Here is a 25207-nt window from a genome sequence, read left to right on the forward strand (position 1 = left end):
ACACATCGACAACTTTGACATTCAAAATTTCATTTGGCTAATGCCTCACAAGCTGAACATATATTTAATGGGATTTGACGTAAGCTTTAACAAATGAGTGTATCTTCTAAACACCCCTTAAAAGTCCTATGAAGCCCCCACTACTCATATTTATAATTATTTTTTCTTTTTTATAAAATTGCAAAAAAGAATACAAAAATTTTAAATAGTTTAATTGAAGTTACTATCATCTAGAATATTAATTAAATTGTAAATATATTTTTCAAAATAAAATTCATATTATTAGGAAATTTATTTTTTCATTGTATCAAAATTATTTTGATAAAATCATATATTAGTATTTAAAGATAGTTATGTCCTTTCATGTAATTTCCTCTAGTAATAGAACTATAACTACAAAAAGAAGATTTTATAAGGATCTGAAGGGGTGTGTGAAATTGGGCCAAGCATAAAAGGTTGGATACTACTAGGATACCAAAAACTGCGAAAGGTTTGATTACTGGGCCTCTTATTGGACCAGCGAGCAAACAGCAGCAGAGTTGTTAGCTACAGAAGCACAAGCTTTCTCACAGCATGTAAATTTGTCACTTCAAAAAAAAAAAAAAAAAAAAAAACTTTTTCTTGACCTTATGGGTCCGTTTAACGTTTCATGTTACGAGTTGGAATGTTGGATAATAAATCTTAACAAATCTTTGGGTTTTTTTTTTTTTTTTTTCTTGAGTTGATTAATGGATAAATTAGTGTAAGAAGCTAGCGGCCATTGAAGCTGATATAAGTGGAAGAAGATAGACCAAATTACTTGCGCTTTGTCAATCAAAAGCCTTTGAATTTTAAGGTCCATATTTTTTATGTCTTGGAACCCTGCAAGCCCAATTTTGATTTGTGACTTCTGTGGACTTTATGTCATGGGCTGGAAGCAAACACATTTTCCCTCCAAAAAGATGTAAATTTTTAACGGATTTCAACTGTAATTGAAGCATCCGCAGAAAATAATAATATGGTGGATATGTGGAGTCCATTTCAATCTCCCTGATTATATTTAAATAACTAATAATTTGATGGTCTTCAATCCATGAAGACGAAGTCAAATCATAATCACTCCAATAAATTAAGCATTATGATAAGAAAATTAGTGTTATATTAATAGAATACACGTATTTAAAAATACTAACAACTTTTTTTAAAAAAAAAAAGAAAACTAACAATGTTTCCTTTAGTTGCAAGTGTTGAATCATTTATTAAGCTCCAAGTCAATAATTCATCAATTTTGTTTTCTCTTTAAAGCATTTGTGTCATTGTGCAATAGAATTGCGGCTTTGTGTATAGCTGTACGTAAATATAGTGACGATTCCTTTTTCATCATTTGTTATGTGATTATTTGTCTGTCCAACATCGATAGCTCAGATAGGTTGAATCATTGAAATTTGATATAATTCCTTGATTAATGGTAACACTATTACAGTGCTGAGAGCGAGGGAGAGGGAGAGGGAGAGGGAGAGGGAGAGGAAGAGGGAGATATGCATGTGAAGCTCGAGGAATTTTTAGAGAGGTTGAAAAGGCTGTTAGCTGCAACGGAACATATTCAGATTACTTCAATCTAAGATTGAAGACATTACTGGCCTTACCTCATCAATCATCTTATCCTTTTGGAAACAAGTCATTACATGAAAATATCAACGGCATCAATTGTGAAAACACTTGGCTTCTGTTCTCGTCTTTCTTCGAGTTACCTTTATGCTTGCATTTCTGTTTTATCTATATATTTTTACATGTTTGCTGTCCAATCTGAGATCTCCGCCAAGCATTTGTATCAGTAGTGGATAGCTGAAGGATTTATACCTCAGAGTTCTTCGAAAAACCAATCAGTAGAGGCCTTGTTCGAGTGAAGAATGCAGGAGCTGGAGGCAAAATCAAAGCAATCAATATTCCCATTGTTGGAAGCCTGGCTATGTTCCGCTCTTTAATGCGGGCTAACACACACCTTCGTTCTTTGTTGCACCTACACTCAGATAACCAACCCTCTGCCGCAATAGATTGTGTGAATATTTGTAAAATGTTCAAAATCCTCAGGGTTTTGGACTTGCGAGGAATTAATAGCCAACAGGATTTGAAAATTTTTGCTGTTTGAGATATTTGAAGTTGGATATTCCTTCCCTTTCCTTCATCATTATGCAACCTTCTCAACCTTTATACGCTAGATATGTTATCCAGCTTCATAGATTGCGTGCCTGTTGAATTTTGGACAGTGCATGAACTGATGCCTCTAAATTCTGGTTACATCACTCTGCCTCCACATATCCAGGAAAATATTGCAGGTCTTTGGAAAATATAAATTTCATTTCAGCCTTAACATATATCCCAGCTGTTGTACTCCGGATATATTGGGAAGACTGCCCAATCTTCAACATCTCCGAACACATAGAGGTTTTAAGTTATTATCAGCCCACGTTGTCCCTAGGCCTTGCCTTTGCAGGCCGAGTTGTCTCAAATCCTTGAAGCTGCAGCAGCCAGCAGGGGTTTCAATTTCATCTGGAACTTAGCATTAATCCAATACGTCGTCAATTCCGCTGATCAGTGCCCCATAAATCAGTCCTTCTAATCGATGCAGGGGCGTTGTTTGGTTTCATTTGCTTTCAGGGATATGCTACAACCAATGTCATAGTTGAATTATTGAGTTGAAAGTTGAATAATTGTTCTACTTCTATAATTTCGGATTGGTTGTTTATGTATTTGGCTTGTTAATTCTGGAAATAGCTGTATAAAAATAAATTCAGTGATTAATAACGTGTTCTTGGTCTTATGCTTTGTATTAGTTTGTGCTAACATATTTGCTTATGTCATCATTTTGATGTGCTATATATTATCAGTTTAAGGGTTCATGTTACAATTTCGATATGAGCTTTAGATGCCAAAGCAGTGTAATCTTTTGAGTTGATTAATTTAATACATGATAGCCTTAATTTTGAAGGTGACACGGACAAGAAAGAACTCGGTAATTGAGGGGGATTCAAATTAAAGAAGCTCAAGTGCAAACTGCGAAAGATTGATTACGAGGCCTGGTGTTTGACCCTTCAACAAAAATTTCTATGGGCCCATATCTGATGGGCTGAAAGTTAAAATCTGACCCGAACAAATGAGATCATTAAAGCCCAAATCAAACGTTTTTTTGTTTTTTTTAAATGTTGATAGTTTCTCGCATAACAAGAGTTACCCTTTTTTCTTCCAAAAAAAAAAAGAAAAGTTGCAGGCGAGGGTATTATTAACATTTACAATTAGCAGGCGATTTTTTACTAAAGAAAGAGAAAAATAAATTCTACTGTTTATCTATCTTAATGTAATTATTCTGGAAAAAAAAAGTGAATTAGATACAATACTCAAACTTCTAGATCATTAAAATTAGTACTTGTTATTGACTACAAAATTTTATCCGTCCCCCATATTTAAAATCGAAATTAAAGTCGCTGACCTTTAATTTATTTAGGGTTTTCTTGAGATTAGTATAAGGTGAGTAATACTACACATCCCAAATTTATCATTCAAGAAACTATCCTAAGTGATGTGAAATTCTTAAATTGAATAATGAGATAATATAATTAATTCATTAAATCTTCAAAGAATTATTAATCACTCAATAAATAACATATCATTTAGAATAAAATTTAGTATAAAATATTTCAGATGGCTATTATTTCTCTTAGTATAAGTTGAAATGTAAACATGAAACATAAATTGGAAAAGAAAGTACTTCTATCATGAGTTTTATTTTCTTTGTCAATGGAGAAATTAAGAACCCTCCGTGACTTTCACTAATATTGTACATGCATTATCTCTCACATTTGCAAATTCACTTGTAAATTTTCTAAAACAATCGATTGCAGTTGAAAGAAAAGAATCAAGAGGGAGATGTGAGAATCCCCGCTTGGCCACTTCAACGAAATGGAGCTTTCCAAAGTTGACTGTTTTTGGACTTCAATGCACATGTGCTTGCATATAGTCATGTCGGTGCATTTGTTAATTTTGAATTGACTAAACCTAACCGTATTAATTATCATATGTTTTAATATCTTTCCATTTTCTTTAATTGTCTCCTTAAGCATCCTTAATTGTCTCGTACTTAAATGTTAAGGAATATTTTATGCATAAATGTGTCCACTCTCTTGGACACGAAAATCTTCGCCCACCATCATGTAAATTCAATCATTATTCATCATAAATAATAAATGTCAAAGAGTGACTCTATATATACACACCCGCGCGTGTCTCAATTTATTTATAAACCCCTTTAATGACAAGAAATTAAGGGGTGAGTTAGGTTAAGATGATTTTTCAAAGTAATAATTAAAGATTACATTGAAAAGGTTTGGTTTTTAAGTGTTATTATTTGGTTTCTGCTCCTTTGTTTTTAAATTTGAATGGAATCTACTTGAGAAGACCAGAATGGAAGTTATCTCAAATGGATAGAGTGGTATAATTCAAAGAGTTACTTTAAGCAATGATTGCGTGGATAGAGAGATCATCCAACGAGTAGTGAAAAGTGCATTTGATGAATGGAATTAAACAATTAAAATAAATTCATTTATTGTTATTGTTCTGCGTCACCGCTTTCTTCTTCTCTTATTCTGTGTGAAAATATCTATGGATCATTGTCAAGCCACAAGCCTACAAAAAGCAAAGCAGAGCAAATAAAAAGGTAACGTCGGCAAGAAAATAGCATGCATGCAATTAGCAACAATAATTACAAGTACCCATTCAAATGTAAATCAAGAAATTTGAGGTGATTATATAAAGTTGAATTTAATTCATTAATAGTGATCAAAGTTGGTGGGAGAATGCTTAAACATCATTTATTGTATGTCGGCGACTCTAATTCATGCCCAACAATGTATTAGCAAACAAAATCCAGCAACATTAAGCTTGTCGGAGACCGATAATCCCAAGTTCTAACACTATATAAAATTTGGTTTATTCATCAATCAGAAACTATCAAATCGGAAACAGAATTAGGGTTTCGTGAGGACATTTTGGTCTTGTTGATAAAATGTGGTTGATAATTTCTGATTTATTGAAAAAAAGAAAAGAAAAAGAAAAACGAAGGCAAAAACAAAACAAAAACAAAACTCACATGGATTAGCATGTGAGGAGACTATATAATCAATCAATGAGAAAATGGTGGGTACAATTTTCTTTATTTGGTCATGTGAAGAGATCGACATAGTTGATATACGTTGACTTTCTTTGAATTTAGATATCTATATGACACTTACAAACTTAATATAAAAAAAAAAATGGTTGAGTAATAAAAAGTGAAAGCAAAATACGGTATGAAAAATATTGACAGAAATTGATGGAAATAGCCTAAAGTTTGGTGCGCATTTATAATTTTTGGTCATTAATGTTCCATCTCTCTTTGTTATTATAGCCAATAAATACTAAGAATTGTTGATGTTTGAGACTCGATTGAGAGTGATACATAATGACTTTGATACAATAGATTAAGATATAGTAAGTGAAATGTTATGTGATTGATGGAGTGATTTTTTTATTTTAAGGAAGAATTTATAACTTAATGACTTTTTAATTTTTTTTGGGGGGGTGGGGGGTGGGGTTGGTCAATGATAGGTATTTTTAGTTATAAAAACAAGGAAAATCAGAAATTGGCTAAAATTATAAATGATCACCCAAATTTCGACTACTTTTATTATTAATTTAAACATGATCATAAATATTTTAGTTTTGATTGATACAAGACGCAGAATTCAATTTAAATAAATTTATACCATGCAACTAAATCTATCAATTTGATTTGATGGACGATATATAAGAGCTAGAGAAACAACTGTCAAAAACCCTTTTCAATAATTTAGACAACGAAATCAAACCAAAGTAGATACTAGAAACATCAGGTCAGATACCCAGAAACAATAATATATAATCCTGATTTAAGAACTTGTTGGTTGTTGGCTAAAATTTAAGCTCTCAAACAGAGACTGAAATGAAAATTAAAAAAAAATAATAATTAATGAAGGGGCCTCAATTGGAAATAGCAAGTAATGCAAGTTTCTAGTAACACGTGACACTGCTTGACAAAAGCTATGAAATTTCAATCTTCATGGCCTTGTTTTAGAAACTCCATAGATCCCTCCATAATGTTATGTACTAGACTAAGACATGACACGTGTCATGTCGTGTGAGTGAGGAGATGGGGCATGTGAGGTGATCAAAGTTGCATTCACTCACGTAGATATGTCCCAAACAAGGAAGAAAAACAATTATTTAGAGAGAGAGAGAGAGAGAGACTTGGGATTTGCTTGGTGAGTGAAATTCTGGAGGTAAAATTTATAATACATGGCTTGGCGTCTTCATTAATATAATATTTATACGTAGTGTTAGATAAAAACAAAGTTTATTGTAAAGAACTAGGTAATGATAAGGTGTATGTATAAGCTGCATATGCATGCCCACGTCAACTACTACTTTTGCAACTAGGTCAATCACCAATCAGAGCACGCCATCTAAAGGTTATGGGCATAATAGTAGAAAATAACTACCGAGGTTCATGGAATGCCAAAAGAAAGTCTCCCGTGGTGTGCACTTATCACATTATTATGTTTAAAGTGTAGTATGGTCCTTAGATACAATATCTTTTTCTTTTTAAAAAAAAAAAATAGTAATACATCTACTTAGAACATGCATGATACTTTAATTTAAGCCTACATTTTGTTGGGTTTTTGTTCTTATTTTTTGTTACTTAAGATATGCTTACACTTTGAAGAATTCTTATTAGCTTATTAGCTAACGTGTGATAGATAGATGGTATATTTATTTGAACTAAGACATTTGATTTTCATGAAAGGAGAAATTTTAGAATACATCAGAGGTGCTATGTCAGTCATATAATAAATAAATAATGCTATGACATATGTGTATTTATTTTAAAATACAATCATGCATGTGGTGGTTATATTAAATTTAATTACACATGTCATGCATTCATCAATTTATTGTAATACATAAGAGGTATTTTAAAATTTCTCCCGAGATAAAAAGGAGACCTTTTAAATACAGACATAAGGTGGCAATCCTTGATTTGCTAATGAAATAAAGCGATGAAGACCGTAATAGGAGAGGATGACTGCCCTATGATCACATGGTATTGCGTATTGAGACGTACACACGAAGGCCCACTTTGTTAGGTGAAGAACGAACACATTTCTTAAAGCCCACTTGAGATCAAACCCCAGCTTGGAAACACAAAGAAGAAGAGTTGTATGGTCTCTCTCTCTCTCTCTCTCTCTCTCTCTCTCACTTTCTCTCTCTCTCTCTCACAAACTTAAAAACCAAGACCCCTTCTGCTTTCTCCAATGCACTTGTCTTCTTCAATCCAACATCACTGTCTTTGTTGTGGTCCAATTCCTCTTTATAACTGATCTCTTATCACATTCTCCATATAGCTCTTTAAGTCCATCTTGCTTCTCTTGCTCTCTCTTGAACTTCATTTCAGAGTTCATTCTGCGCAACCCCTTCGGCCTTCAGTATCTTTCTTTTTCATTTTTCGCAAGTGAATATTGCAAGTGCCTTTTAATTAGCTCATTTACATTAATATATACAAAGCAAGTCAGCAGCTAGCTCCAAGGATCATCATGTCTAGCAGAAGGTCGAGGCAAGCTGCCGGTGTATCGAGGATCAGTGATGATCAGATCATTGAACTTGTCGCAAAGCTACGCCAACTCCTCCCTGAGATTCGCGATAGACGCCCACAAAAGGTACATATAATTACAAGTTATTACTTTCACATTATTTTCCAAGCCTGCACCATGGAGTTAATTAGCGTGTACCAAAACACCGATTTACTTTCACTACATGTACAGCGTATTACAATTATTTTAGACGACTTTAATTTGTAGAAAATAAATAGTTTGAACTTTGACTCAAAAACTTGGGGACAATAACGAAACATCTTCTAGGTTTTCTCTTCTCTACAGACGTTGGTACTTTACAAAATACATACCACATACCATAGCATTAAAACGTTATTTTATACTTACGGAATATAATACTGTCTCAATCTTTATTTTGGAATATGAAAATAATATAGTATTAATATTTCATAAGAGTTCAGGTGCTGATTGACTTGAATAGTATTGAAGCTGGACTTGGAACTTGGAAGAACCAAAACCCACGTTGGGTTCTTAAATGACATAGCTCATGTATAAGTCAAAAGTTTGTGCGTAGCTTCAGCCTTATTCTATGGCACAATAATATATGTATGTACATGGTTTCATGTGCATTATGTTTAATGTTTGTTGAATATATACATCTCATTTAACGCCACAAGAAAATGACTCGTTTCTAATTTATTTTATGACAGGTTTCAGCTTCTAAGGTTCTACAGGAAACTTGCAATTATATTAGAAGCTTGCACAGGGAAGTTGATGACCTAAGTGAGCGACTATCCCAGCTTTTATCTACTATAGATGCTGATAGTCCCGAAGCTGCGATAATTAGGAGTTTAATTATGTAATTCTGTAGCCTTAATTACTTAATTATCTTTCTAGTTCTTCTCTACTTTAATCTTACTAATTAAGTTTTGGTCACTACATAGATCAAACAAGAACTAGAATGTATTGTAACTATAATTAAGTTTGTATAATAAAAGGACTTGCACTAGCAAAGCCCAAGTTATAATCAATATTATAATATTATAATATATTTTTTGGATTTTAGTTAGTTGATTATAAACTATATGTTGTAATCCAGTGACATGATTTGTAATTAAATTAATTTAAATTATGAATATAGTAATTTAATAGTGAGCATTTGTCGGTAAGTTGGGATCAGGTAACATAATGTCAGGAAAAAAAAAAAAAAAAAGGTTTCACATGCATGATTAGCAAGTGATTTGATGGAATACTAGGCACTTCTGTTGCATGAAATTTATTCTATTGAATTTCCCATATCCCTTGTCAATTAAATAGCTTATTTTTGTTCGACAACCAACGTATTATCTTAATTTTGTTCGTTTCTAAGCTTGTGCCATGCATTTAAGATAGGGTAAATACACTTCTATATATATATATTTTAAATTTTAACACTGATATATCTGTCGAGAATTTGTCGTGAATTTGGACAAATTTACAGACTTGTAACTCTAGAAACTTGTGAAGTCAAGAAAATTATTCATTTATTGATATTATTATTACGGCATAACGTCGACGTAACGAAAATACTTAATTATTTTGGAAGTGTACTTCTTTTACGAAGGAATATGCCATATTAATTCTTCAGAAATCTCTTGATAAAACATGATATAAATATGTAATTAATTGTGCTGTATTAGTTCCAGAAGTCGATCAATTAATCTAGAGCCTACAGACCAGTAACAAAAAAATTCTCTATTACCTTCATGATTTATCTATACATGATCTTTTTACCTCAAACACTCAATGTACCCTTGATTTTTGTCTAACTTATACTACTACTTGTATTGATATTCTACAGTTTGGAAAATGACTTTTTTTTTTTTTTTTTTTTTGGGCTACACCTCATAATTAGGGGAAAAAGTACTAAGCTAAACAGAAATCGTAAATGCATGAATTTTGGGAATATTTAAAACAACACGAGAACCAAGTAGAAAAATCTTTGACTTGAAAACCTGCAGGTATCATGGGATAAAAAAATAAAAAAATAAAATTTGATTTCATCATTCGGAGGACTACGCCACCACATAACATTACTACACTGCAACTCCCAACACTATATTTCCGACTGTAGGTGTACCGAGAATTTTCTAGAGCTATGCAATTCATGAAACAAAGATTTCTTAAGGAAAAAGTCTTGGGTGCTCAAGTGAGACTTTTTCATTCGCTCCTTATCATTTGTATATTTTAAGAAATCATAAAAATATTATTTACATATACACACACATGTGATAAACAATAAATGGATAAGAAACAATTTTCCTTTTCCAGAAACACCAAAAACTTTTCCTCTTGAAAACCATGAGAAATTAAGAGATTGATTTTGTAATAAATGGATTACTAACAAGAAGTAGTCACTCTCCAACCAAACATTTTACCAACCTCGATCTGTCAAAAGTTTTTTGAATAACCAGAATCACAGCCATAATTTCTGCGTAGCATGCCATATATGTATTTAATTTATTTGGAGCAATAAATATATATATATATATATATATGATGAAGTTGAAAAGGAAGATGCATGAGACATTATATGAAAGGTGAATAAAGCTTGGTGGTTACTGACAGACTATGAAAGGAGAGTAGGTAACATTATTTTCAATATGCTTTTTCCATCTCAGGCCATAAAGACAATGCAATAAATCTTGAATTTGAACAATCATAGCTAAAACTACTGCTCTCTCCATTATTGGTTCCTCAAAGTGAAATTGACTGAGACCTTGCATCGATTTTATACATTTATAAACAATTAATAAATTGCAATATTTTTTTTTTCAAACTTGTTGTCATTTTAGGTCAAAGGTAAGTTAATTCAGAAGTAAAGCACCAATCAAACATGTTTTTGGCCATAAATCACGAACGCAATTGATAGAGATATGAGATCTAGATGCTGGATTATGTTCGCTAATTAACTAAGTTTGGTCAATTGTATCATTTGAGGGGGAAAAAGAACTTGCTATTGCATATGCATGCGACCAATAGTTAAAGCAACTGTTGAGACTCCTTAAAAAGGGCGTTGTTAGTTCATACACATGCGACCCAAAAGTTGTTCTTAATCATTCTCATAGTTATAATGAAGAAGCATAACTTAAGGAGAATTTAAAGATATTTTATATATTCACATTTCAGCTAAGTGGTAAGAAATTAATAATATGACCAATCTAATAATATTTTATGCAAGTGAGATTAGCAATATTCACTTTTCAATTATATTCATGCTCAACATATAAAATAAAAGAGAAAAGATAGAGTTACAAATTCTTGTACAAACTTATTTTTGTATAGAATACAATTTTTTTGAATAATGAACTAATGAAAAATTGTTAAACGTAGATGTTCACATTTTAGAAATTATAGATTTGAAAAGTTCACCATTAATTGTTTTGTTGCGTAACAATTGTTTTATTTTGTTATACTATTATTTTGGTGCATAACATCATTGTGTTACTTAAATTTTATGTCTTGAAACTGTAAGAATTAATATCCGCATTGGAGAAGAACTAAATCAAACATCAATAAAACAAAAATTGCAGAATGAAAGAGATATATATGTATGGGGTGTATGTAAATAAATGTGAGAAAAGAAAAAGAAAATGAAAAACAGTTTAGTTATGTCTAGTAAATTAGATTACGAAATTTGGATATTATGGCCGCCCCAAATTAATGGCGTATTACAAGTTGTGTGGCACGGAAACAAGTTGCCTTTGGTAGTGGGCAAGAATCAAGAACCAAAAAAAAAATCTCAATTGTTGTTTCACAAGTTTTACAATAAATGAAAATAAAACACAATCAATTTTGCATGTTCGTACGATCATGAGAAGTCCCTTTCATACTCCCCGCTACCGAAGGAAGAAAAATGTCGATGAAGGAAAACCTAACAACAAGACCATATGAGAGGATTCCATCAGAAACATACACTTTATCTTAAGAGATTACGAATTTGAAAAACATTATTATGAATCCAATGAAATTTTACCAATTCAATCAATAATCTATCTTTTGTCGTGTCAAATTATAAATAAGTTATGTGTTCTTTTAATGTTTTTAAGGTAAAAAAAAAATCAATTTAACAGTAAAAATGAGGCCATTGGACGAGGGCAAAAGATAAATTCATTATACTAGATTATCATTCTACGAATCTTCTCTATTTTGCATTTGATAAAAAAAAAAAAAAGAAAAAAATTATATGAAAAGCATTTAAAATGTTTTATCTCTTTATTTAAAGGGCTTCTTAGATTTCGTTAGATTTGATTACTGTAGTTAAAAATGCCATCAAACATTGATTATTGGGCTGGGCCTTTTAATGATGTTTTACAAGAACTGTTCTTCACTCTTCAGGTATCTCAATGACACATTATAAGCATTCATTATTGTTTTGGAATTGTAAAAACTAGTAGGGCGTTTTGTGAAAATTTCCCAACGGTTAACCACTCCTAGAGTACTTACTTACATTCGCCGCCAAAATTAATAACAGAAACCCGTGATGAGCGAGACTATTCGAGTAAATTCCACACAAAAATGAAGACGAATCCACGCTCTTTTCAAACGTGCACCACGCCACGCGCTCTTTATCTTTAACAGATTCATAAAAATAAAATAATAAATTTCATGATTTGCTCGTTCATGATTGCCCTTTATTCACGCGTGGGGTTGGTTAGTTCGTTAGATTAGGAACGTACTGTGAAACGAAACAAGTTAGGCGATAAAAAGAGGTAAAAAGGGTATGTTTGGTAATCAAAATCTTGTCTTCGTCTCTGACCTCTTATCAGTTATCAAGAACAGAGAATAATAACAACAGGTACGCTTAAAGTTCAACAGTTTCAAGTTTTTTTTTCTTTTTCATTTTGTAAATAAAATAAATGAACAATTATAGATTTATTCGCTAACTTTATGTGTAAATTGAGGTTGATGCTTATCACGCCATGTTGAATTTGAGATAAAAGCATTTTTGGGTATTTGAAATTGTTTTTGACTTTGCAAAAGAACAGTCATAAACAGTCCCATAAGTGTGTTTGATAATTTATCACGTCATGCGAATTGCCTTACTTTTAGTTTTAACTTTAATCTGCTTTCTTTCTGCCTTGTTTGACTTTGATTGTTACTTAAAGTACAAGCTAAGATTTGCTTTAAAAGATTCCTATGCAACTTAGTGAAACAAATTATGTTTGTTTCCATTAACAGTGATTCCTGGGATCCTCTAAAAAGGAGCTAATTGGGATCATAATTGGGCAGTTGATAATCCAAACCAACAGTATGTAGATGAAATGAACCATCAAACTGGGAACGAATGACTTGAAATTTATTGAGTAAATGTTAGAAATCAGCCATTTTGTCTTTGATTGTGCGCCGATAAGGGTTTGATGTTGTGAGGTAGGACCACTAGAAGATATGAACATAAGATCATTGAAGTCAGCACCAATGTTATAATCTATTATCTCTTCCTGACATTTCCATTATCATCTTAGCCATTCCTTGCAAAAATGGCCTCTTCTGTGGACTGCTGAATATAAATTTCACTGTTATTTGTTGAAGTTGGTGAGATGATTTCTCAATGATCGGATTAGCTTTGTCAAAATAGTTTACTGAAATTTTATTCTGTATCACTCTACCATTAGGTACTCATAGTCCGTGTTTTAACTTTTTTGTGAAATCTCCGACACAATGTATGCTGGTGGTTATGTTGCTGAAGTTGTAGGCCTGTCTCCTAATGCAACAGAAAAGGACATTCATGAATTTTTTTCCCACTGTGGTGACCCAGTGCATGTCGAAATCATCAGGTAGTGTTTTTGTTCTTAGTTTTCGTTAATGAACATGAAATTACTTCTCCAGTTAATCTGCATAATGGTGGCTTGGCCATGATCACGTATAAATTTTATGCACCGTCCATTTCAAACTCATTGAATTGACTATCTATTGTTATTTGATAAATGTAAAGGTCATTATTGTGCTTTAAAATGTTGAACACGTCTGCTATTGAATTAAATACATTATTGTTACCATAAGCTTCTTGGCTATCCTTTCCTTTCCTGATCAGTGTAATGTACTGGACTCCACTGAATGGCATTTGGAGCATATAGCATCCACTATTATCTGAACTTCTGAATTAGAAACAATAATTTATACTAGTGGGGCATAAATATTTGTTTAATGCTGATCAAATGCATAATCATAATCAGAGGGGAACATGCATTTAAGAAGTTGATTTTTTTGTTGAAATACAGATCTGGTGAATGTGGTGGTACTGCATATGTGACATTCAGCAATGCTTATGCTCTGGAGACTGCTGTTTTGCTTAGTGTACGTTGCCTTTCATACTCTTTTTAAGAGAGTTGAGTACTTATTATGGAAAATGGTAACACATTTGCACCGAATTTTTAGCTATTTTATTTCTGATCCCTTCCTGCCCCAATCTGTAATATCTAGTTCTGAATTCTGAAAAATGACTGGTTTGAAGCGGACTGCTTTAGTAGTAGGCTTACTTTAACTGTCAAATATGCAGCCGAGTGAGGCTTCAATTGTACTCACAAATCTTAAATGTGCCTGTAGTGTATCACTGGGGAAAGCTGTTAAGAAATTTACGATGTTGGAACTCTGCTAATTACTCAAATTTGTACATTTATAATCAAACTTAAGAAGAATTACTGGTGGCAAGTTCCAATGACTTGTGTTTAAGAGATAAAAAAAAATGGTAATATTCGTACTTTTAGATTTTATTGACAATGAGCTCAGTGCTTCTCTTGGTGGAAAGCGGCCCTTTTCAAATTGTTTGGCTGTGAATGTAACAAATCTACTGATTTGTCCCATTGCTCGCCTGTCTTACCTTTTCTGGAGAATTCTTTTTAATTTCATTTTGGCTCAATCTGTCATAAACTTGAGATTTCAGGGAGCTACAATAGTGGATCAACCAGTATGCATAATACGGTGGGGAGCGTACACAGATGAACCTAACCCTTGGATCAGTTCATGGGGCTTTGATGAAAATTCTGGCTCAACGGTATGTTTCAAAATCCTCCAGTATGCAGTTGATTAATGGTTCATTTCCCAAAAGCTTATATAACTTGTAGATCTCTTCAACCTGGGAATTGAAGAGAACATTGAACATGATTTTGGAACTTCCAATTTTGTTTTAAGGAATTTGATAGGAAGGAAAAGAAATCTGTTGTTCTCACATGTATGAATATCATAATTTGGTTACATTCATTGATAAAGCAAGTAATCAGAACTGTTGAATGTGATTCAGTAACTATGCTAATAATTTGGGAATCTTTGGAAATCTAAGTATTTGTTTAAGGCAAAATTAGGGGACTGATCAGTAGGCAGAAATTTTTTCATGAAAGGGAAAAAAAAAGGGGATTGTCATGAATGGGAATAATTATAGAGTTTTTGAACTTAGATGAGTCTCGTGGGCTGATAAAATTGCTGATCTGTGATCTTTCTCTCTTTCGCAATGAAGCAGGATCAAACCTACAGTCTGTAGCACTTGAGTATGAACACAGTAACCTGTATAATATGTGGAATCAACAATCATATTTCATTTTAAGTTAATTAACATTGATGATTCTGTTAAGCTAACAGTTTTATAATTTTATCAGACCACTCATGTGGGGCAGTTTGTTTCTACCCCTGGAGAAGCAGTAACTGTTGCTCAGGATGCCGTTAAAACAATGATAGCCAAAGGGTACGTTTTGAGCAAAGATGCATTAGTCAAGGCCAAAGCTCTAGATGAGTCTTATGGACTCTCAGCTTCTGCAGCAGCCAAGGTAGCTGAGCTTAGCAATAGAATTGGGCTCACTGATAAGATCAATGCCAGCATGGAGGCTATAAAATCAGTGGATGAGAAGTATCATGTTTCAGACGTCACCAAATCAGCTGCATCGTTCACAGGGAAAACAGCTGTTGCAGCTGGTACTGCTGTAGTCAATAGCAGATACTTTGCCAAGGGGGCTCTTTGGGTTTCTGGAGTTTTGGAACGCGCAGCTAAAGCTGCAGCTGATTTGGGTGCTCATGGTGCTAAATAAAGGATATTTTAGGTTTATAAAATTATCTATTTTCAGTCTGTTTGCCCAAAAGATCAATTGCAAATAAACAGTCAAATAAATAAATTCTGATATATACCAGGCTTGTTTAGGTTGTTTGGCTTGCATCTGTGAATTACAGTTCCTGACCTGCTTCTTTATAGATTATATGGCTGTTAATACATCTCAGGCTTAGCAGTTCCTAAGCAACACACGTTTTGCTAGCTCCATTGGTGCACAATGAAATCCCATAACATTATATTTCAGAAGGAGACATTTCCTTGTCCATGAATTGGCTAGGATTCCTTATAATATGATAGATTGTCTAGGATCACCATGGTTAGCATGTACCTGATTTTGATATGACGAGAATGGCACAGGCCACAGAGGGACCATCCATTTGTACTCTTTTTGCATTTTTGCTTCTTTTCTATGTTAATTCAGGTCATGTACGAAATCCAGGTTCTAACTCTCGTGATGACTTGACTTTCCAGTGTGTTTGCTCCCGGCAGATGCGCTGTCCTGCAATACATGTTCTTGGAATTATATTGCTTTTGAGTTTTGTATTCATTCTCTGATGTTCATGTTTTTGTTTTATCATTTACACTGGCTTGTGATCGAGGACCACAGTTAAAATCCTCAGGATCTGAATTCAATGACCCTTTTTTAAAGTCGGTCCTCCAACAAAGCTGCCCGTGGGGCACTAAGCTGGTCTTATTGGGCAAGACTGTTGACCATCCGTTAGAATTTTCAGACAGCAACATGCATTGCACCATCAATCTGCTTTTCATCTGTGTACGCTAATAAATCATAGGCTGTATGGTTGTTACTTCCATATTTATGGAGCCAGCTCGATAACATTACTGTTTTTGAGTTACCTGTTAACTAATTCTTGATTTTCTTGATTAGCCTTTTCTTGTCTGCCAACCATTTTATTGATTTTAATGCAGCAACATTTTATTCGCAAATGCTGTGCCTAAAGAAATTTCATATAGGCATCATCCCATAGTTTCCCCTTGCTTTGCGAGAAAAAGAGACAGAAAAGACAGAAAAGAAGAATGATAAGTCATTAATGGTTTTTTTTTTTCTCCTAAACTTTCTTCCTGATATGTATCTCAATTTTATGCATCATTTTATAGTCTTCAGTGAACAAAAACAGATAAAAATCAAACTTAGAAATTTCATTTTAAAAAAAGGGAAGAGATTATGTTTTACTGATAACTTTCTAAAACAGTTGGAACATTTGCTGTCATGTTCAGATGATTGAACTGAACATATCCATATAATGGTTTAATTGCATGTAGAATATCAAATTCTACAGCATGATTGTAATTTGGCAAAATCATAATCTAGCAGCATGGCCTAACGTTCTTGCTAATCTTGATATTGCTTTACATCAAGACAAACACAACCATATTGAGAGCAGATCAAATCCTATTTAATATGTGGTGGTTAGCTTAAGATGGGGGCCTGGTACCAAAAGTTTAGCAACATCTAGTTGTTGCAATTACCCTCAAAACAATGAAACTGCGTTGTGCAGCATTTATGACACATATACCTGATAGCAAGGGTTTTGTTCATTACTTAATAGCTCCTTTTGCACACTAATTGTCCTTTATCTGTGTCCAACACAAGTGACTTTCACTTGATTATAGATGGCAAAGTGTCGTGTAGCCTCTTGTGATTTTCCGGGTATTGGCCCCTTATCTATATGAAATGCAATGACACAATTTGAGCCGAGATTTTTGCAACCTAAATCTTAAAATTTGCTTTAACATCATTTTGTGGGCTAATGCCTAATTGTTTCACTTTTTTCTGACCAACCCAAATGAGCCTGACTTGATTAGATGGCAAATTGTTTGGTAGCCTGTTGTGTTTTTTTGGGTAAAGGACCTGAAGGATGTGAATTCTGTGACAGAATTTGAGACGGGAAATGAGTAGGTAAAAGGAAGATGCCTATATCTTTGTCGCATATATTTTGCATTATTTAAGTGGCATTTAGTTGGCACCACCTTTATGTTATGGGCACAGCTTGAATATCAAATTCTCCGGAGTATTTTATGCACCGCCAAAGATTATGCGGCGCCCTATAGCTTATAAAAATCTTAAAAAATGATAAGGCTCACAATTTTTTTTTGAAAAAAATAGCTTTAATAAAAGTGAAAAATACCATGTGGTGATATATTGTGGAAACAAAAACGACAAAACCACTTTTTTATTGTCAAAATAAAGAAGCTTCAGTTCTAGATGGGAATTCTTAATCTGAATGTTGCAGTTTCTCGGAACTCAAGTGGGGCAATGATAAGAATTTTTCTATTGCTGTCTCATCAAGGGCTTAAAATAAAATTGGAGTTTTTAGTGCCTTATTGGACTTTTGTGTGGCTTTCAAAGGAAATGGTCTTGAGGATTGAAACTTTGAAAAAGCAACAAATGCAAGCCACTATCCAATTTTTAGGATTCTTTTTCTACTTCTTTGGACCAAAGACACAGAATAGACCTTGTCCCCCACCCCTCTTCTTAAGGTCACCAGCCATTGCTGACCGACCCATTTACATTTTCCACCTAACTTGCTTGCTTTCTTAATTATTTAAGATCAACTACAATTATTACTAATACGACTACAATAGCTCGAGGAATTAGTTAGTATGTTCTAATGAGAGGGTATAGGTCGGTGTAATGCTGCTACAATAATTATTGAACTAATCCACTTTCCTGAAAAATAAACTATACTCCTAGTTTTTAATTCAACTAAACCATATTTACCTACTTCTTAATTAGTTTTAATTTTCCCTATGTTTTTTGGGGGTGGGGAAAAAAGAAATTCAAAGCCGGCTCACACCAGGATTGGAGAGATGGGTTGAACTATTATTATACATCGTATGTGAAAAAGCAGAGCTGTGGAAAAGTTTGAAAATGAATGATTAAGAGGAAAATGCACTAATGCATCTTTATGCGTATTGTAAATTTTCCAGGAAAGGAAAAAGTGTACAAGCTTTTTCTTTTCTTTTCTTTTCTTTTTTCTTTTTTCCCCTCCTTTCTGAAAACATGATGAGAGTATACAGCCATCAAGACACATGACTAGAACACATTATTCTCTCAGTTCCCTATTGCATTTTCAATATGAATCTCCCTTCAAACATACCGAAAACTCCTCATTACTGTACAGCAAGCAACTCAAAAAACAGAAAAACAAAAATAACAAGAACAAAAATGGTAAAAATTTATGCTTATGAACTAAAAGCAACATATGGGACATCTGGTTAGCCCATTCTCATTGCAATCAGGACATCTTTGGAAGCCAAAATCAGCTTCTTCCCCGACCCATCCTCCTTCACTATCTTCTTCTACTTCTTCTTCCTTTTCGTAGTAAATTTTACAGCTCCCTGAACATGTTTCACAAGGCACAAATCTTACATCCCCACAGGCTTCACAAGCTCCAACATTGCCTCTGCCGCCATCATCAATCATTTCACAGCCTTCAACCACCTTCTCCAGCTGTCCTTCCTCGTGCATTCGCCGTATCTCTTCAGCTCCACCAATGTACTTTTTCCCCACAAACACTCTTGGCAATCCTCCCCCACTAAACCCATCTCCCAAAAGCTCTTTTAGCTCATTCTTGAACCCCGAATGCATTGATAAATCTCGCTCATCAACTCTAACACCTAAGCCTTTCAAGATCACTCTCACATGGCAACAATCCTCGTATGTTTTCCGAATTCCTCTAAGGCTAGTGAAGTACACGACAAGCTTTTCTTTCCCACATTTGTGATCTAAAACAGCCCCATTTGATTTCTTGACATCCAAGGAATCTAATGCAGCCGGCAACTTGTCATTCTCCAATGGCCGGAGGTGAAATGGATGCCTTGGTGATAGCTCCTGAAATGATTTTCTAAATGTTTTAATAACATCCGGATCAAATTCCAAAGCAAAAGGCTTGGAATTAGACTCACTATCACCATGATCATCACCATTAGCCATTTGCAGCCACATAGACATGGTTTTGCGTTCAGCACTAACATCTTCACATAGCTTAGACATTGGAGGGTCAGAATCCAACAAAGAACTTGGACCCCTAGCAACATCAAAAGAAAAACTTCGAAAATGATTAGGTGATCTCAATGGACTAACATCTTCAAGACCCTCCATCAATTCCCAGGCATTGATAGTTTCAGGCTCACCAGGTGGAGTCCTAACTGGGGTTTTAGGCACAACTTTTGGGATCTTTTCTTCAATCATATTAGACCATTCCTTTGCTCGAATTAACCCCGTTGAAAATTCTTCACTTTTGCTTTTGCTCTTATCAAACTTATCCAAAAGATCACCATTACATTGATTATCGCTAACCTTTTGATCATCATCATGCTGCTGATGATGATCAGCATCAAGATCAATATCAACAAGGCTGCTCTGATTCTTGAAGTCCAGCTTGAGAGAACCCAGCGTGGATGATCTGAGTGCCACCACATGGTAGCTATCGCCTTTGGTTTGAGGAGGGTGATGAACGTGCCTCGAGTAACTTCTCGACACCGGCGAGTACGGGCTCTTGCAGTGCCGGCATCGCTTTTGCTTTGAACTCGCACAACCCATTTCACCAAAAACTGAATTAAAGATGAAAAAACCAAAACCCAAATGATAATTATAGATTTTTTTTAAAACTTCTTTTTTGTATTGGAATTTGATGAAGAGATTAAAAAAAGCACTCTTGATCGAAATGAGATGGATTTGCAGAGTTTTGTAGCAGGTAAAAAAAAAACACCAAAAGATAAAAAATTTACAAAGAAAATTAACAAATCATTGAAATAAGATGCAAAAGCTGAAAATTTTTGCTACATTTCCATTATATTTCTTCGTAAAAGCATGCAATTAATCTCAGAAACAGAGCAATAATTAACATGACGACGAAAAACAACAACCCATCAAGAAACTGCCAACAAAATTGGCAAAACTTTCAACGAGATCCTGAAGAAACCCGTGAAAAGATTTGTGGGAAAGCAAAGAAAATTCTGGAGAAAACAAAGAATGGAATTTAGAAAGTCAAAAAAAAGAGCAGAGAGGCCAAATTTATAAAGCCATGACTGATCCCCACCACCAACATTTATATTACTTTCTTTTTTTTATTTTTGCTTTCAGTTTCTCTCTCTTTCTGAAGATTGTCTAGAGAGAGAAACAGAAACGAGAACGCGTAATGACCGAATGCGATAATCGAATATTCAAGTTTCAAAGAAGCCTCCTCTCTTGAATGCCAATTGATGTGTTAATTGTTATCTGCGTGAAATTTGAGTTTCCGACGGCGTCGAACAAAAAACATTTAATTTTTCAGATAATGACATATAAGTACCTAACTTATTAAAATTTCTCTACTGGGGAACATTGCTTTATATTTGTTTCAAGTAAATCCACTGTCATGAAGACAACAAAATTGCACCTTATAAGGTAGTTTTTTTGTTAAGGACCTATTTGTTACAAGTTGAAATACTATGCCTCTATTTGAGAAAAGGTAAGACATTAGGGATTTCAGTGTTATTAGTTCTCCTTCCTTTGAAGGTCAAAAATGTTTGATTGACGATGATGAAAGTGCCGGTAAATGCGGGAATTATTTTGCTTGAATGGCTCCTCCATCCATATATACAAGTCCATATTGATACAATCTTTTAAAATCTTTTCAAACAAATTAATTTTCATTGACCTTTTTTGACAAACAAATGAAAAATATACGGGTCTATCTATGTAGATATTATTATTTTCTTCGAGGCTATCAGCATTTAAAATTATGTTCTTATTTAATAAATTATCAAAACACAGGCGTCTGAAAGTTTTACACCTTTGCTATAACTACTATAGGTGTTGCAATGGACGTATAATTTTCTCAAAATGGAGACCTTTCAGCATTAATGTAATAAATCGTCGGAGAGTTTTTCTAGTTGTGTACGTTTACATTCTACCCTTTAATAATTGTCAGAGGCTGATGAATTGGAACGTTACAGCGATTGTATTGTAAACTAATCATAAATCAACATCCAAAGTAAGAAAAAGAGGGAGAAAAAATTGATGGAGAACTTTAAACAATTTATCACATTCACATTATCTATATATTGCGAGTTAAAACATTTATTTATTTATTCCATTCTTTTTGGGAATTACAAATCATAAAGGAAACGACTTTGAAGGACCAATTAGAGTCACAAGTCCCTACTATTTCTTTTATGTAATAGAATTTATGCAGCTAATTAATGGTTGCAAAAAAGTACCATGATGCTAAGAGTTTTAGTGGGTGCATTTATAGTAACTCTCCAATGACTTACTTTTTAATTGATGTGCAACAATGCCAACATTTTTGTGAATGAAGCACATACCAATTTCCATTGCCACTTTTGGTGTTGTCTTAATATTTTGGCACGGCACCATTAATAGAACATCCAAGCAAAAAACGTACATTAATATATGATTAAGAGAAAATTGATTGCAATTAATGGAAGTTATTGGAGAAATTAGTGCATTAATATATGTCGTAATTATGTCGGCAACAATAGAAACATATAGCTTGTGGAAATATTGATATTTCACCGAGAATATTTTAGCTTAATTATTTGAGCTGTTTCGATGGGATAGAATTTATAAGCACCATATATATATATAAAATCTTAAGTAATACAATGGACGTATTAAAAGAAGACAAATTATAAATAATTGAACTTTATTTTTTATTTCGATGAACTTTGACTTTGTTTTAATCACTCTTCATTTAAAGAACGTGATGAAGAGAAAGCATAGGATTTATATTTTATTGGTAACGCTATTCTTTGTGAGAGAATAGAAGATTAAAATATAATTTTATTTCTTACAAAAGAGTAATATTTGAGTTGAAACTGAAACAAGCTTTGAAATCCTTACTTAGATGTAAAATCTGAAAGTACTAAATTAATGAATTACCGAAAACTTTATTAAAATGTCCATGTAGTTAGCAATCCGTGCAAATTGTACCGTAAGAGATTAATTAAAAGTTGGTTGATCGATGGATATGAAGAATTGCATGGGGATTGGGTAAACTAATTATTATTACACGTGCATGAAAAACACTGCCATATCCATGTGATGGCACGTGGATCCTTCGATCTTTACAGTTTCGAAAGGCATTATGTGTCCTACTGTTTAACGTTTAATGAGCTTTAACTTATAATTTAATAATCGGCAGGGCTCAGCTGTAAAGTAAAGGCAACCCAATCTGCTCATAAAGGCACTCCGTATTTGCCATAAATATAAGATTTTGTACTCTCCTCATTTACTGCCTACGTCCGCATTTTAAAATACACATTTTAACGAAGTAAAATGCAAGACGTACAAAATTGAACAATACACTACTATTTTATTTATAGTAACCCAACAAAATAATAATACGTACACATGACGTTCATATTTAAGAACTTATATAGAATTTTATTCAGAAAAAAAAAAGGAACTTGTATGGTATAATGACCGTGACATTATTATAGGATTTATTATGAGATTGGACGAAAATAAAACGGATGAGAATATGATGTTAGATCAAAAAAATTGAACTTATTAGATTAGGTTACGTATTAAGTAATATTTGCAAGTAGGTGTAATAGTTTTTATACACTCAATTACCTTCTCCACCATTTTTCGTAACTTGGGTGAAAGCTAAAATAATGGCTTTGTCATGATTGTGTTTATGGCCAGTGTGTTTGTTACACAACTTACAACTACCGATGACCTCGGTCATAATTTCTTTGATTTGACACCATGTGTTTAAAGATTTGAAATATCTTATTTTGGCCAAAAGTGGAACTTGCTTATGATCGAGAAAAAAATAATAGAATTTAATTTTGTTAAACGTAATGTATTTGTGTGCTAAAACTTCTAAATTGGTTAATTAATTTGATATGTATGTTTTTTTTTTTGTTATTTTAAAAGGTAAGAGTGCATGTAAAGCATAAATTAATTTTTTAATTTAACTATCTTAGAACTCGAACTCAAGTAATTAATAAAATAAAACTGCTTAAAAGTTACTCAATCAAACTCTCTCAAGAGCTTTTTAAGTTCATGTTAGATTTCAATTTCTTAATTGATTTTTTTTTTCTATAGTTTACTAAATGTGATACCTATAAGATCTTACGACGCCAATATTGGGAGTTAAGGGTAGCTCGCTAAGGTCAAGTGTCATCATAACAATTTTATTCTGTTGAATAAAAATTAAATATTTAATTTTATCTGAAATGAGATTGCGAAATTAAATGAAGAAAATCTAATAGAAAATCAAATTAAGCACAATGAATCTTGAAATTTGAAATTCTGCCCCAATAAAGATGATAGTGATTGTTGCAAATTGCAATACTGTTTCGTTCACGAATCATGAACGTGCTTGTCACTCTAATTTAGCCGATTATTAAGAAAAGTGTCTACGTCAATAACCCCAAATAATTTTAAATTTCACATGTTAGCACACAACAATAAATAAAGTATTTGTGATATAAGAATTTATTGAAGGAAGGTATCGAAATGGGTGAGCCTTAGTGGCTTCTACGATGGAATGTCTGTTGCTTGCTTCTCATTTAAGCATTTCTTCATGGCTTCCCACTAAGCATGCATGCTTTCTAATTAAAAATTTTGTCAATTCTTAATTTCTAAAGTGCTTTTTTGTAAAACTTTTTTTATATTGGGTCCGGCACTTTGCATGTCAAATATTTGATCGAACGGTTGAGGTGCTCTAGACAACATGATTTTTGAGATGAGAATTAACCAAGTTGTCACACTTGTCCCCAACCCTAAGGTGGATTAGGAATTTGTGTGTGTGTGTGTGTGTAGACACAGACAAAATATGATCTGGATTTGTGAGGGCATTTGATCATTCTTCATTATATTTGTATCACATACATGATTAAAGGCTTAGAAAATGATCCATGAGCTACTTTGTCCACTCGCTTATATAGCTAGCATGATTTTGTAACTCTTCATGAATGCTTAAAGTACAGATTAATCAAGCAGCTTCACAATATATGCTATACAAACATGATTAATCTCGTTCACTAGATAATTATTAGTTTATTACTTTAAATCCGAGTAATCTCCTGATATGATTGTTTATGGAAATTGCTAATCAGGATGATCCCAAAATCTATTCTCGGCATCTTTTTGAAATTCTGTTCGTTTATAGAGCTGATGGGCCAAAGAGGTGGCTACAGGCCTGCAGTATGGAACAAATCCATTTGAAGCAGCAGGCAAATCCAATCCGAGGAGTGTTTGTTGGACTTGATTAGAAAGACCAATGAATTGTTCTTGTATAATATCAATTTCAATCCCGGGCCTAGATTGAGACATTGTCATTATTCATAAAAAGTCGGACCCGGACTGCACGTAGGAGGTGATGTTACCCAGCCCATGTATGAAGTCGGACTGATCCTAGGCATCGCTTAATAAACTCGGGATCCGACTTGGAACTTGGATTTTATAAAAAAAATATTATTTTAAATATTTATA

The 25207-nt window shown here is 33.4% G+C and overlaps 3 protein-coding genes across 3 annotated transcripts; 2 read left to right on the forward strand and 1 right to left on the reverse strand.

Annotated features, from left to right (window-relative positions):
- The first annotated feature begins 7301 nt into the window (after positions 1 to 7301).
- LOC18038918 (transcription factor PRE5) lies at positions 7302 to 8673 on the forward strand. The gene is made up of 2 exons (XM_006431069.2): positions 7302 to 7763; positions 8369 to 8673. Exons 1-2 carry the CDS (start codon positions 7641 to 7643, stop codon positions 8519 to 8521), a joined length of 276 nt encoding a protein of 91 aa, XP_006431132.1. The 5' UTR covers positions 7302 to 7640; the 3' UTR covers positions 8522 to 8673.
- A 3517-nt stretch (positions 8674 to 12190) lies between these two features.
- LOC18039941 (binding partner of ACD11 1) lies at positions 12191 to 15824 on the forward strand. The gene is made up of 5 exons (XM_006431071.2): positions 12191 to 12495; positions 13313 to 13474; positions 13919 to 13994; positions 14581 to 14691; positions 15290 to 15824. The coding sequence occupies exons 2-5, from the start codon at positions 13359 to 13361 to the stop codon at positions 15713 to 15715; spliced, it is 729 nt and encodes a 242-aa protein (XP_006431134.1). The 5' UTR covers positions 12191 to 12495; positions 13313 to 13358; the 3' UTR covers positions 15716 to 15824.
- A 2900-nt stretch (positions 15825 to 18724) lies between these two features.
- Positions 18725 to 20336, reverse strand: LOC18039942 (uncharacterized protein At5g39865). Its single transcript, XM_006431072.2, has one exon. It carries the CDS (start codon positions 20297 to 20299, stop codon positions 18947 to 18949), a length of 1353 nt encoding a protein of 450 aa, XP_006431135.1. The 5' UTR covers positions 20300 to 20336; the 3' UTR covers positions 18725 to 18946.
- Positions 20337 to 25207: the final 4871 nt, after the last annotated feature.

The sequence above is a fragment of the Citrus clementina genome, unplaced genomic scaffold, assembly GCF_000493195.1.
Source record: "Citrus clementina cultivar Clemenules unplaced genomic scaffold, Citrus_clementina_v1.0 scaffold_6, whole genome shotgun sequence".
Taxonomy (NCBI): domain Eukaryota; kingdom Viridiplantae; phylum Streptophyta; class Magnoliopsida; order Sapindales; family Rutaceae; genus Citrus; species Citrus x clementina.